Source organism: Homalodisca vitripennis, chromosome 4 (assembly GCF_021130785.1).
Source record: "Homalodisca vitripennis isolate AUS2020 chromosome 4, UT_GWSS_2.1, whole genome shotgun sequence".
NCBI lineage: Eukaryota > Metazoa > Arthropoda > Insecta > Hemiptera > Cicadellidae > Homalodisca > Homalodisca vitripennis.
Window position 1 is genome coordinate 88,975,396 of NC_060210.1, and position 14,074 is coordinate 88,989,469.

At 32.2% G+C, this 14,074-nt stretch overlaps 1 protein-coding gene across 2 annotated transcripts in view; it reads right to left on the minus strand.

Moving 5' to 3' along the window:
- Positions 1-12,109, minus strand: part of LOC124359731 (attractin-like protein 1) — a 74,889-nt gene extending 62,780 nt beyond the window's left edge. Inside the window, exon 1 of one of the 2 annotated variants that reach the window (XM_046812719.1) lies at positions 11,853-12,109. In XM_046812719.1, coding sequence (XP_046668675.1) covers positions 11,853-12,088 — 236 coding nt within the window. In that variant the 5' untranslated portion in view covers positions 12,089-12,109. The remainder of the gene's footprint in view (positions 1-11,852) is intronic. The other variant, XM_046812718.1, reaches the window with a different exon arrangement.
- Between the last annotated feature and the right edge of the window lie 1,965 nt (positions 12,110-14,074).

A 14,074-nucleotide genomic window follows, 5' to 3' on the forward strand; every position in this document is an offset into this window, starting at 1 on the left:
CTGTTTCAGATGTTTAAGGAAGGTTTATATTAAATTCTTATAGTCAATTCACAGTTCAGAGCTATAATAATGTGGAAAATGAAAACATTAATTAACTATTTGATTTCTGACCATGAGATTAGATTGATGTAACAAAACAAGAATTGTCTGTATTCAGATAATATTATAAACTTATTAAGCCTAGTTTTAAAATTGATAATAAGAACTGATAAATTAAACAATACTCCAAAACGTGTTCGACAATTATCGTACAGTTTAACTATTATCACCAAACAAACTGCTTAACACACATGCAGTGTTTTCCATATTAAAGATAACTTTATTACTGACTAGATAACTAAGGTCGTAGGCGCATCGAGGAGAGAGGGTTTTAAGGACTGTTCCCCCCATTCATACAATTATTCAAGGTACGAGTATATTTTTACTTACGTTAAAGTGAAAGTACACTTTTAGTCAAATAACGCATCTTAGTTTTGGTTCATTGTTATTTGTTATGATATTTTAACTGTAACAGTATAGACTTATAGTAAAAAAAATCCAAGCTTTTTAATTTTTTGGAATGACGAGTCTGAAGGGGTTGACAAATATAATACAGACAATGTCGCTTCTACACATCCCACGCTTTGGACGAGAGAGATAGCACAAGTAATGGCAATGAACACCTACCAGTCATCTCTTTGAACTAATTTAGTCTTACATAGTTCTCATTGCTCTTGCTGTTGGGCGCTATTCGTGTATTAGTGACTTTTATTACTAATAAATACAGATAGTGTTGTAGTAATGACAAAAACATGAAAGTACAATACGTAATTAGGATATATTTTATGTATTAAAAGTGATTAAATTTTCCTCTCTGTACTTCTACTGTAACATTTTTCTTGTATTGCTTCAATCAAAATTGTGGAAGATATATTTATACAAAATAAAATGATTATATCAAAACGTGTTTTATAATTAACCTAAACATAAAAATAAAATAATGAACTTTCAATCCTTTGGTGGTGATGTGCTGATATGTCGGGAGTGATGAAATAATGCATTTAATTTACTTTATAAGATATTTTTATCAAATATTCACAAAAACTGTAAGTCCACAACAAAGATAAAGAATTAGAATAGAATAGAATAGAATAGAATATATTTATTTCCATCTTTTTCATTTATGTTACATAATAAGATGACAACTTGGAAAAGGCAAATAACCACCATTTGCCAGTATTCGGTGGTTATTTTGGTAATTTAATTATAACATAATTACAACTTAAATTAGTAGTCTTCCGTAATAAATTAACATTTTATTTTTTCGGCTTCTGTAGCGCATACCAACTAATAATAATAAAAATAAGTATGTAAGAGAACGAAAAAAAACCATATTTAATAATTGCACCTATTTTACAGTTACATCACCGTTAAAGAGAAAATAATTGAAGAGCATCACATTAAAGATATACAAAATTTATAACAATATAGATTAATACTAAATTAGATCGTAAGCTAGACAGTCAAAGTTAGGAAACAATATACAGTAAAATGCCTAAATCGTCAATATTATTGAGCCAAATTTTAACCTTTTTGGAAAACAATTTAAAACTAGTAATTTGTTTTATATTATCAGGTAAAAGATTGAAGCATTTTGGACCTAAGTATACAAATGTTTTTTACAAAGAATGATCTGTTTACCTTTGGTCTAACAAAAAAACATTGCTTTGGTCATTAAAATATCTTACTTAAAATTCGTATTTTTTTAATGTTTTATTTTACACACTAGAATATGTTTTGTTTACATGAATTTCAGGAATAAAATATAAATAAATAATAACAAAATATTACTAAACAGTAAATGCTCATATTAAAATAAACTCGACAACTTCAAGCAAACAATAAAATTGCTTTCCGACCAGATTTGACTATTTAAATAATTTAGATATGCAGTGGACATTGACCACTTAGCGGCAGTATAAAACACACAATTACTAATTTTACTTATAAAAGTTTGTATAGTATATACAGTAAATATATTTTCTTTCAAAATACATATCAATTTATATCCCTATATTGTTTATCAGAGATGGCATGGTTTGAGATTGTTTTTAAAAGTATAAATGTAAAATATATATTATTTTAAGTAATACATATACACGTCTATATTTTCAAGTAAAAGATAAGTATACTGGAAGGCCATTTTAGAATGTATAAATTCTAGGTCGAATGTGGAGGATGTGTCATGGAGTTCTAACGTTATAGCCATTTTCCTGAGACCTTGATATTCTCTTTAATACAGTTTAATGCTTTTTAAATTCTTTTGTATTATCGGATGGTCTTCATAAGGTTTTAAAATTCTTGCTTACGTTACATAAGCATTCAAAAAAATAATAATAATGCTCTCAGACAGCTGCCAATCTTAACATTTTTAATATTATTAGCATTAAACATACTCCAGGGCAGGGAGACGAAGTGCTCCTATACCCTAGCTTGAATGAGAGGTACGGAAAATTTGTAGTGGCAACCCCTTCCATTAGGTCATCCTAGATACACCTATGACTAAGGTCACTTCACTTGAACACTGTAGAAATAAACTTGTTGATACCATTAATATTAATTAATATTTTACATGTGAATTTGTGGTAATAATGCAATAATAATACATGCAAATTTACTGTTACACCGTTATTATGTCGAATTTTTTAGGTTCAAATAAAACAACTTTAAGCATACGGTGTGTACTTCTTTTGTATCTTTCCATCTAATGAGAACTTCACATCTGTTGTGCCAGCCCAGGTGAAACAAATTGGCATGTCTAGCTAGTTTCAGGATCCCTAATGTTGGAAAACGGCATACTTTGTACTACAAATGCATTGACAATAAAACGGTTACCAACAGAAACAAGAGAAAGCAGCTGAAAGTTTTGTGAAAACATGTGATGCAATACAAAGCTCACATGAATGGGTTGCCCACTTTGACCATATCATGGTTTACTACTCTAGTGATAGTGCAGTCATTGAAGCAAAAAATACGGCCTTACCTCTGAATTTTTGAACTGTGAACCGATTTGCATGAAATTTTGGAATTAGGCTCATCTTACCCTTCACTTCAAAAGTGAAAAATGATCTGAACTCCGCCTATTATTTTTAAGGGGTTGTAAACAACCCCTTAATGGAAAAATTGACATTGAGCCATTTCATCCCTAGAAAACATGTCTAATAGTAAGTGGTGAAATTGTAAAGTGTTTTCTAACACAATTACCTCATATTAAAATCATTTTCAAACCCCTTTAAAAATCATACAACCCTTGCAAACAACCCCTAAATTGAATTAAAAAATTACAAAAAATACTTTGGTACGACATAAAAAGATGGAAGTATAGAGTAAGTAATATTTTATATTCTCTATAATAATTATCAAATTTTTAACCCTCTTTCAACCCTTGAAAACTAGCCCTTGGTAAAAAATTGTTAAAAAAGTTTTTTTTTTTTATAAAATGAAAAGGATTTATATTATTCCACACTCTCGAAAATGATTATCGTATTCTTAAGCTTTTCTACCCTTAAAACTACCCCTAAATTAAAACAGTAAATATTTATGATTACATATTTAAAAATAATTTAATTTTAGAGTAAAAAATTGCCATTTATTGAATAAAATATTTACAAATTATATAAAATTCACTCAAATGTGTTATATATACATATAAGAACGTTGGTATGTATTCATGCCTACGATTCCAAAATATATGAGCCATATTATGTATATATAGACACATTACAATAGTTTTGGGTCTCTATTATACTGCGTACTTTCACATTGCTCCAAATATTCACACTCCGAAATTTTTCAGTTACTAAGTAGAAAAAAATATGATAAGTTTTTGGACCATAACTCCTTCAATTTTCATGCTATCAAAATTTATAAAAAACCATTGTAAAGTTAATTAAGAGAGCTACAACATCCTTTATTGCAATATATAGTAAAAACCTTTTTCACAAACGGTGAAGGTTTAAAGGGCTTAAGAGAGGCTGTGATTGCGCTGCCACGCGCTCTTTAAACAATCATATCTCCGTCAATTTTTGTTTTGACAGAAAAAACAAAAACACCAATTTGTTTTTCAGAAAAATACCTAAATTTTTCATCCTTACACTTTTATACGTATCTGTCGTCATTTTTTAGATATTATGAAAAAAGGTGGTTTTTTTTTTAATTTGATTTTTTTTTTAATCGTGACTTTTTTGAAAAAATATGTGTCTTGAAGCAGCCAAACTGATACAATCTATCAAAACTCTTCATGATAAAGTTAATTCTAGGCGGAATAAGATTAATTTTAAATTTTGGTGGAAATGGCACTTATGAAACCCATTGATTTAAAAGAAAAAAACATTAGATGCTCCTCTTATTTGCAATACAGCTCACTTATTTTACGTGCAAAAAGACTTTTAATACTGCTCATTTTAAAGCTTATTTCAAGCACTACAAAACCCTTTTTTATTAGAATGCCTAAAAATGCATCTGCTCGCCGCTATATTGCATTGACCACCATCGAGTAAATTTAAGACAAAATAAAAAACGGCTTTGATCTTTAATATCTAGCTTAATATTGCACTTAGACTACTTTATAAAAAGCCAAATTGTTTAATTTTTTACCTGCTACAATTTTGATTTTTATAACATTTTCGATAAAACGTATATTTTTGGATATATTTACAAAAAAAACCGATAAAAAAACGTGAAAAAATTGCGAATTTTCAATTGCCAATAACTTGAAAAGTATTAGATTTTTCGAAAAAACTTTATAGATGATTTTTTTGCTTAAAAATTAGGCCTTCTATTGATATCCGAGGTTATTTTGAAAAACAAAAAATCACCCCCGAGAAGGGGTGGCAACCACCCCCAGGGTGGTTGCGGAGTACAAATAATTTTCACTTTTGAAGTTAAGGGTAAGATGAACCTAATTCCAAAATTGTATGAAATTCGGTTCACAGTAAAAAAATTCGGATGGAGCAATAATGCTTCAATGACTGCACTATGAGTGCAAAATCCTCAGATGGCATAAACATGTTTTTTTCCATTTTCTGTTCTGTTCATTTACAAATATTTGTATAGTGTGAATAGTGTTTATCATTTTTTATTTGGATTGTACGAACTAATCACATTTTGTATGAACTAACTCAACTACCTCAATGAAGACAGCCTCCACCGGGTGGACTACATTATTTAAGGTACTGGGAATTAAATCACTGAGTTTGTCCAATATTGATGCCTGGACAATTTTCTCCTGATGATATTTTAATGAGATTTCCATAAATGTTTTATGAGTAATCTATAATAACATGTGTCAGCAATTTAGGTATACATTGTTCAGCATTTTCAGCACTTAATCTGTTAAAATGTGCACTACAATTGAAAATCCCACCACTTGTGAAGTACATTTATAAAAAACTACAATTGGTATCTATGTCATGTTTAAGGGAATGGAGTAATGAGTAAAAAGCATGATGAGACAGTGGTATACTGATTTAAGAAATGACCGGACCAATGTTCACGACAAGGATCTCAGTGGTCGGTGTAGCCTGGTTATTGAAGAGTTGTTGACAAAAATCAATTTAAAAATTGCGAAAATCATTGACTTACACTCAACTTTCACAGCATTTCACCCAAATTTTTCAAGATTAGTTCATGAAATTTTGTGAAGAAAATCTGGTAATCACCAATTATTTTGCCAGGTGGGTTACGAACATCCTTAAAGAAGACCTCAAGACACAAAGATTTGCTGCATTGCTGAATTTCCTTTAAAGACTATGTATGATAAACATGCTAAATAATCTTGACTGGTGATTAAACATAGGTGAAGCGTGGTAATTGTGAAACAAAAAGCAGTCTATAAAATAGGGACATACACATTCTTCCAAAAAATCAGGAAAATTTATCTAAATTTGGTAACGATAAAGATTAAGAGATCTGTTTTCTGGAAAAATAATAGCGAGATTCTGATTGATTTCCTTGAAAAAGGATTGACTGTCAATTTAGAAGGGTTTTGTGAAACATTATAGAAACTAATGCAGAAAATACAACCAGCTTCAAGGAAAACTGAGCTCAAAAATGTTGTTTCTTCATGACAATGCAGCAATCCACACACATCAATCTTACTCTGACAGCTCATAGATCTATGATTTTGGATGGCAGATGTTTAATTGTCCACTGTACAGCCCAAATCCAATGTCATGTGACTACCATTTTATTCCAACAATGAAAACCTTGCTTGGAACGCAGTGTTGTCCAGTGGTTAAGATCTCAAGAGCGGCATCTCAGGAACGGATTCAAAAAAATTGTTTCACGCTATGACTGGTGCTTCAATTCGAATGAAGATTATGTTGAAAACAGCCTAAGAATGTAGCATTCAAATGTAGGTTATATAATAAACTTTTTTTTCTTTCACTTTATTAATTTTGTATTTAAAAATATCTACCCCTCATATTAAAATAAACCTACTGAACATGTTTACCTCTAAATAATTTTAAAAAACCGTTAACTTTCAATTCCTTATTAATCACATCTTATTCTCTTATTACATTTTCAAATGATTATCTGACTTGATTTACATTGAGTTTAAAGACTGTGATGTATTTAATGTTATTATTCTTTATTTTGACTTTTGCTCTCAAAAGAACTTTTTGACTCCCTTTAAACAATCCTGTGGGCCACATCTAGTCTGCAACATACACTGGTTATTTCAGTTTGCCTGCAATATGCTGACTTGGATGATCAATCTGATTCTTGAATTAATGAGGACCACTGATATTGTTCCCATTGTACGGAATAACTCACATAGTTGTCTACTTACTTTGGACCAATTAATACTGTAAATACTGTGAAGTAGAACCCCTACTACGAGTTGACTAGATACAACTGGCAGGCTGTTGTTTGATACGTGTCGTCTAATGTTAGCTTAAGCAGACAAATTAGCAAATGGTTGAATGGCAGAAGAAAATTGTTCATTAGCAAGTTTTCTGGTTCACACATCAAAACATTGCTTACGTAATTAACTTCATGAAATATTTTTTCCTTGCTGTGGAAAGCCATCTTCAGCCATCAACAAAACGTTAATCCATAACTAGACCTACCAATAATAATGATATCAATTAATTTTCACAGTTTCAGTTACCATCTGTTCTCTGAAGATTACATTTCAATTTCAATTTTCAATTTCAATCTTTTTATTGTCGTAGACATGTATTACATGTATGACAAAAGTCAGTAGTACATTATTAATAAATAACATATAAAAATACAATATTTGTATTGAAAGTCAAGCTGAGTAGGAACAAATTTTACATTAAATAATAAAAGAATACAAATGATTATTAAAATAGAGTTTAGGCTAGGAACTCCCCAACCGAATAAAAACAACCTCTAATAGGTATTCTTTTAGTTGTTTTTTTAAAAATTGTTTTTTTCAGTTATATGTTTTAAATGACTAGGGGAGCTTCCAAAAAAAAACCTAGCCCCTGAATTTTGAGGCAGTCCACCCGCCAGAGCCGAGCGATGTTGGGTTTGTCGCAGGTCTACTCGGGCTCGCGTGTTGTGGTCATGTATAGCAGCTCCATCTACTACATTTGCACAATGAAACCTGGCATAGATAATGGTCTCGTAAATATACAAAGATGGAAAGGTTCAAAAATGCTGTGCTCTTTAAATGCATTTCTGCATGAACTTCTGCGAGATATGCCAGCCACAAACACGCACAATTCGTTTCTGTAAAACGAAAACCCTTTTTAGTAAGTACTGAGGTGCCGAGCCCCAAACAAAGAAGTCCATACCGCAACCGTGACTCTACCAAACCAAAGTATATTATTTTTAATAACTGAACATGGCGATATTTTGCAAAACTGGGAGATCAGGAAGGACGATGAAGACAAAGAGGCACACACAAAGTTTATGTGGGATCGCCAAGTCAAGTCATCGTCCACCTGAATTCCCAAATATTTTACTGATAATTGGTGTTCTATATTTTTTCTTCGTTTATTTCAACACATGGAGGCTGAAGATGATTATTTTTTTTAAATTTTGTAAATTGTGTTTTTTTTGAAATTAAGATGTAAATTCAGATTATTTAAAAATTGATAGGCCTGTGATAAGACTACGTTACTGTTAATTTCGAGTTCTTCTGTACTGTATATTAGAAAATATTAAGGCAATATCATCAGCGTACATAACGGTATTTTCGTGGTTTATAGTGAGCACTAAATTATTTATGTAAAGGTTAAACAAAATTGGTCCAAGTACTGATCCTTGGGGGGACTCCAAATTTAATCTCAATCAGTTTCCGAGCAGTGGTTATTGAGTTTGACAAATTGTTTTCGATCCCTAAGATACGACTCTAGCACCTCAGTATCTCATTTGCAAAACCTAGGCGTTGCAAACCCTCCATCAGTCTGTCATGACTGACACAGTCGAACACCTTAGTCAGATCCATCCATTACACCAAGTGTCCGCTGTCTTCTCTCAGTCCCGTGACCACATGGGATATAAAAGTCGCCAATGCCTCACCAGTAGAGCGGCCCTTGACAAAACCGAACTGCTTGTCTGTTAGAATATTATTTGTGAGCAAGTACGGTGATAATCTATTTAAAAAAATAAGTTCAAATACTTTACTTAGACTTGAAAATTTGTGTAATTGGTCGGTAACAGTCAAGAGACGTACTGTCCCCTCCTTTGAATTACAGGTATCACTAAACTAGTTTTTAGTAAAGATGGAAAAGTAGCTTGCTGGAAAGAAGAGCTTATTATATAACAGACAGGGGTTTACATATTGCATATGAACAAGCCTTCAATAATCTATTGGATATGTCATCAGCTCCACTTGAATTCTTTATTTTTTAACATTTTGATGGCATTTACAACCTCAGCAGGGCTCACAGGATGTAAGAAGAAGGGATATTCAATCTCGCCAAGAAATGATCATTATTAAGTGGTGGTTTCAGTTGATTTTTCATTTAAATTAGCTCCAATTGATACAAAATGGTTATTCAATATATTACATACTTCCTGTTTATCTGATTCTATTCTGTCGTTGATACGTTACAGAAATGTTATTATTAGCATTGCTACTATTGTACTTTTCCTTTATTAGTTAGCTTTAGCCTGCTTAATTGTTTTAGAATATAGGTACGTTCTTATACTTTTTATAATGAGCTTTATTCGCTTTCACTGTTATCCAATTTTAAATTTTCATGTAATGTTTTTCATTGTTTGACTTGACACTTTAATACCTGTTGTTACCCATCCTTTATCCTGGTTTCTTCGACCTTTGCGTATTTGTTTCTTAGGGCAAGCAAAATCAAGAGCATAATTAATAACACTTATGAAAGAATTAAAACTGCTCATCTACTGGCTCGGTAACATCGATAGCGTCCCAAGTCTCCTGACTTAGTATGAAGTTCAGAGTAGTCAAGTTACTGGATGTTAGACAGCGCCCTAATACACGGAACCGGTGCGGGCTCCTTCAGGAGGTTCATGGATATGGAGACTAGCTGAGCGAAATGGTCAGATAACCCAGTACCCAAGACATCAACACTTACATCTTCGTCGACTATGTCAGTCATGACCCAGTCCAGCAATGATTGGCGACCAGCAATAGGATCCACTTGAGTTGGGGAGTTAACTAGCTGTCTTAAGTTAGAGGAGGTAAGAAGGTCCTGCATCTCATCTCGCGCACTTGAACCAGCCAACCAATCAATATTTATATCACCAGTGATAACAGTGTTGGTTTTATTGAAGAGTACAAATCTCTGAAAGAATTCTGCAGTTAGGCGTGTAAAATCTCTACAATTACCACTTGGAGAGCGGGTATACACCAAAAATGTCAAATTTCAAGTGATTGTTCAAAGAAGAATTTAGCACCTGCAATTTCAAAATTCATTTCTTCGGCTAAGGAGTGCAGATCAAAGACTTTATGTTTAATTTGATTTTTGCAGTATATAAGCACTCCGCCTGATTTATGGTCTCAGCAACACTTAAATATTTCAAGAAGTTATTTTATATAAGCAATTTTTAAATGTGGTGTGAACTAGAAGACTTTGTTGTTAGATAAAACAACATGTAATTCCTACTAGTATAAACAAAAGCAAATTTGGAAAATAAATTAAAATTAACCATAACTTTTCTACAACTACAGTAAATGATAGAAACAAATATAACCAAAGCTTTTATTAATTTAATAAATGGGGAAGACTAACCTAACAATAACTTCCTATTTGTATGAAGTAGTATGTATAACCTTTGATTGTATTATTTATACAGGAGGTAAATCATTCATATGGGCCAGGTGTGCTGAGGTCCGAGGGATTATTTTAGTTGGTTCTGGAGTCCAAAGTTAGAGCTCTACCATGTAACTTTGATTGTTACTATTCAATTATTTACCATCTGAGCTACCCAAGTATTTCACTTCACAGAGGACAATCCGAGCGTCCTCACTTTTTCCATGCCTCAATCATAACATTCAGAATGAGTTACCTCTTGTATAGGTAACTAATACGGTATAACCTACTTACAAATCACGTACTAAATTCTTATCGCAACTAAATATCAGTTTCCTGATTTATAAACAACATTACTAACATGACACACTCTGACTCTTATAAACACAATTTAGGCTATACATTTATTTCTTAATATATTAAAATCCTCATATAGTCTACTCAACACTTTGAACACATACATAATTTACCAAACTAGTTGATGGTATTATAGCCAAGTTGAACTTGTGGTAGTTGAGTTACGGATGTGGCTATCTACACACAAGGCACAGTTCATATAGTACGCGTATATGACACTGTATAATAGAGCATTGACCATGGAGTACTCAATCTATTGGCAGATAGGGCTGCAGTACATTAGTGGCCACCACAACAATCAAATCATCGGTATTTATGATTAGGCCTATCTAACTTAAACAACCAAATGTCGAACCGAAATAAATTACAGGAATTTCAAATTATTGAATCGTTCACCTATACTTTTTAGATCTAAAAAGTAATAATTTAATGACTAGATTACTTAAACCATATATAATGTATATTTATGAAATGTAACAAACAAAGTAATGAAAAACTTACTACTTTCGATTTTAAATGATAAAGATGTCTGACAGCTTGTGACACAATTAACACATCTTCATCGCCACTGTACTTGTGGCCATTACTCAAATAATAAACATATGATTTTACTTAGTTTTAATTCATTTTATACAATATTACAAACAATACATTAAACAAGCTGGCAAATTAATTGTAAAAAACTAAAGTTAGAATGTTTTAGTATTTGGTTGTTTAGGTATTTTTAAGCAATAATTTCGTTCATTCGTTCAATTACCTGGTGGCCGCTTATTACACTGCAGCTGCAGATAGCACTGAAAAATACTATAACACAAAACACAGTAGGTAAATGTAACAAAAATCAATTTTATATATTGCAAAGCATCATTACAGTGTTTGTAGATCATCAACCGCTAAAAGTATACTTAGTTTTATTCATAAGAGTACATTGTGTTAATAAAATTAAAATTATGATTGGCATCTACAGCCTTGTACACACTGATACTATAAATTAACTGCTAGTGTTTTAGCACATTGCTTTGTAACTTACCTATTTTGTGTTAAAGAGTCATAGACTTTTCTAGATAAATTTTTCTTAACTCTAAATTAAGTTAATGGTTACCTATTTAGGAAGTTAATTCTTGAAAATGATATGATTCATGGATCCTTCCAATATAACTCAAACAGGTTACTTTTGTAATTAAACGCTCAACGTAAAAAATACATTGTAATTTTAAATGTTAAAACAATTTCAAAAAGCTACCTTACCTTACTTTACCACCACAAAATTGACAAGAAGGCCCTTGCCACCCATCAAAACAAACACAAGTCCCATTTACACACTCTCCATTCATACAATGGACGTCACTACACTTAGCACTACACATAACATTGAACACCCAAGAATAAATAACTACTAAACAAACTAGTATTTGTTGAATATGGCATTTTCGGCGATATTTTGACTTAAACAAGAATAAAAACATCTGCAGATTAACTGCCATGTCGTCTGAACCATTTCCGCGATAGTATGGTACTGTCGGATGACGTCACTATCTGCCCTCAACAGTGATGCCTACACCTGGATCAGGTCCAACAGAACCATAACAACCCTGCTTTCTATTTCAGTGTGTTTATGGATATATGTAAAAATATAAGTATTTGTGTTTATCTAAAATTAGTTATATTTTCCTCTTAAGTTAAAGAAATTTAGTTTTATTATTTTATTTGTGTTCCAATAATGCTTCTTTTACTATCCTGCTTGCAGCACAGCTAGATACAATCGAACTACTTGAAAATTAGACAGTTGGGATTAGCATAGTGAATTTGATTTGACTTAATTACGTTTTTGTGCTAACCAGTGTATTGTAATTGAATTTGTATTATAAACAATACCAGATAATAGCTTTTTCGACACTGAAATTTATATTTCTACAGTGAAATATTAACGACTTGTAACACAGTTTTTAACTTTAGCTCCAAGATGAAAGCGGAGTATCTGATATGTGGATGGCAGCTGGCAACAATTTCCCCTTAAGATGGTGCAAACTATTTCGGGTTTGGAAAATAGTGTTATGTTAAACTGTGCTGAAAACAGACCTCTGCACGTGAAATTCCAGGTATTTGAAGTAGGAAGTTTTTAACATTTTGTGATTAGGCCAAAATACAATTTTAAATCAGCTGTACAACATAACTTGCCTTATAAATCACAGTTTAACCCATTTTGGACTTCTACGCGCTGTTCCAATCTTGGAACGTAAATAAAAAAGTGTTATGGGGTAGTTTATCTATAAAAAAGGTGTTATGGAGGTAGTATCTTTCGGTCAAGATTTCGGTGGTTAAATGTAATATTTTATGTGGCTCTTGTCAAAAATGTGTTAAAGATAATAGTCAGTCATTTCGGTGTGAAGGTTTTTTGAAATTAGATTCATGCGACCTGCATTGGAATTAGTGATGAGGAACATGATCAAATTGTCAATCTAAATGAAAATTCTAAATGGATTTGTTGATTCGTGTATGGTTCGTTTGGAGTCTATACGAAAGAGTGCTGTTAGTGCAGAAAACTATTCTCAGATTTAAGTAATAGTTAGTATGTTTATTAAGCACGTGAGAGGCATTACAATCATTAAATATTAACAAAAAACTTAACTTGTCTGTACCTGTATTAAATGCCGGAATTTCGTCTAACATAACCTAAATTCATATGGTTCAGCTCATGTAATTAAAGGCTAAATCAAAACGAAGAAAAAATCATATGTCAGTGTGACGGATAGCAAAAAAAAATCAAGCACAAAGGTGGATAATATACAAACAACGGAACGACGGATCATTAGATCCAGATCCAAGCAACAACCAAATGACGTGAGAGGATCTTTCAATCTGACAAATGGCAGCCAAGAGGCCGCTTTTAGTTCATGATCTGGCTCAAACATCAGAACAAAAGACTATCTACCATCTGTTGAAGTACCAATGGAGTAGGAAGGATGGACTGCGGTAGAAAGGAAGAAGACAGTGGACACCAAAACGGGACAAACGGATTCAAGTCATTCCATACGTGAAAATAATATTAGTAATGTCCAAACTCAATCTAATCAATGTGCTTACCAAGATAGGACTAGTGGAAAACGTATCAAACTTCGTAAATCTCTAGTAATAATAGGTACAGCGGAGCCTGTAACTGACTGTGGACTAAATGATGCAAAATAACCCGACATCGACTTTGAAGTTGAGAAGCTAGATACGAGAGGCAGAAATAATAGCTTAAATTAGCCCTTGCATTTACCCACAGAGGTAAAATAATTCGGTGACATTTGTGGTTTAAAACTATCACGATTACACATTTTTTATTCGGGAAGTTCTGAGTCAGTTAGGCTAGACAATCTCAAACTCTTAAGACTACACGTTACCTTAGAATGACAAGGTTCCAACTAACACCAACCTTGTTTAGAGAAAACAGCAGTTAAAGTTTTTGATTTGTTACTGTGCAACTA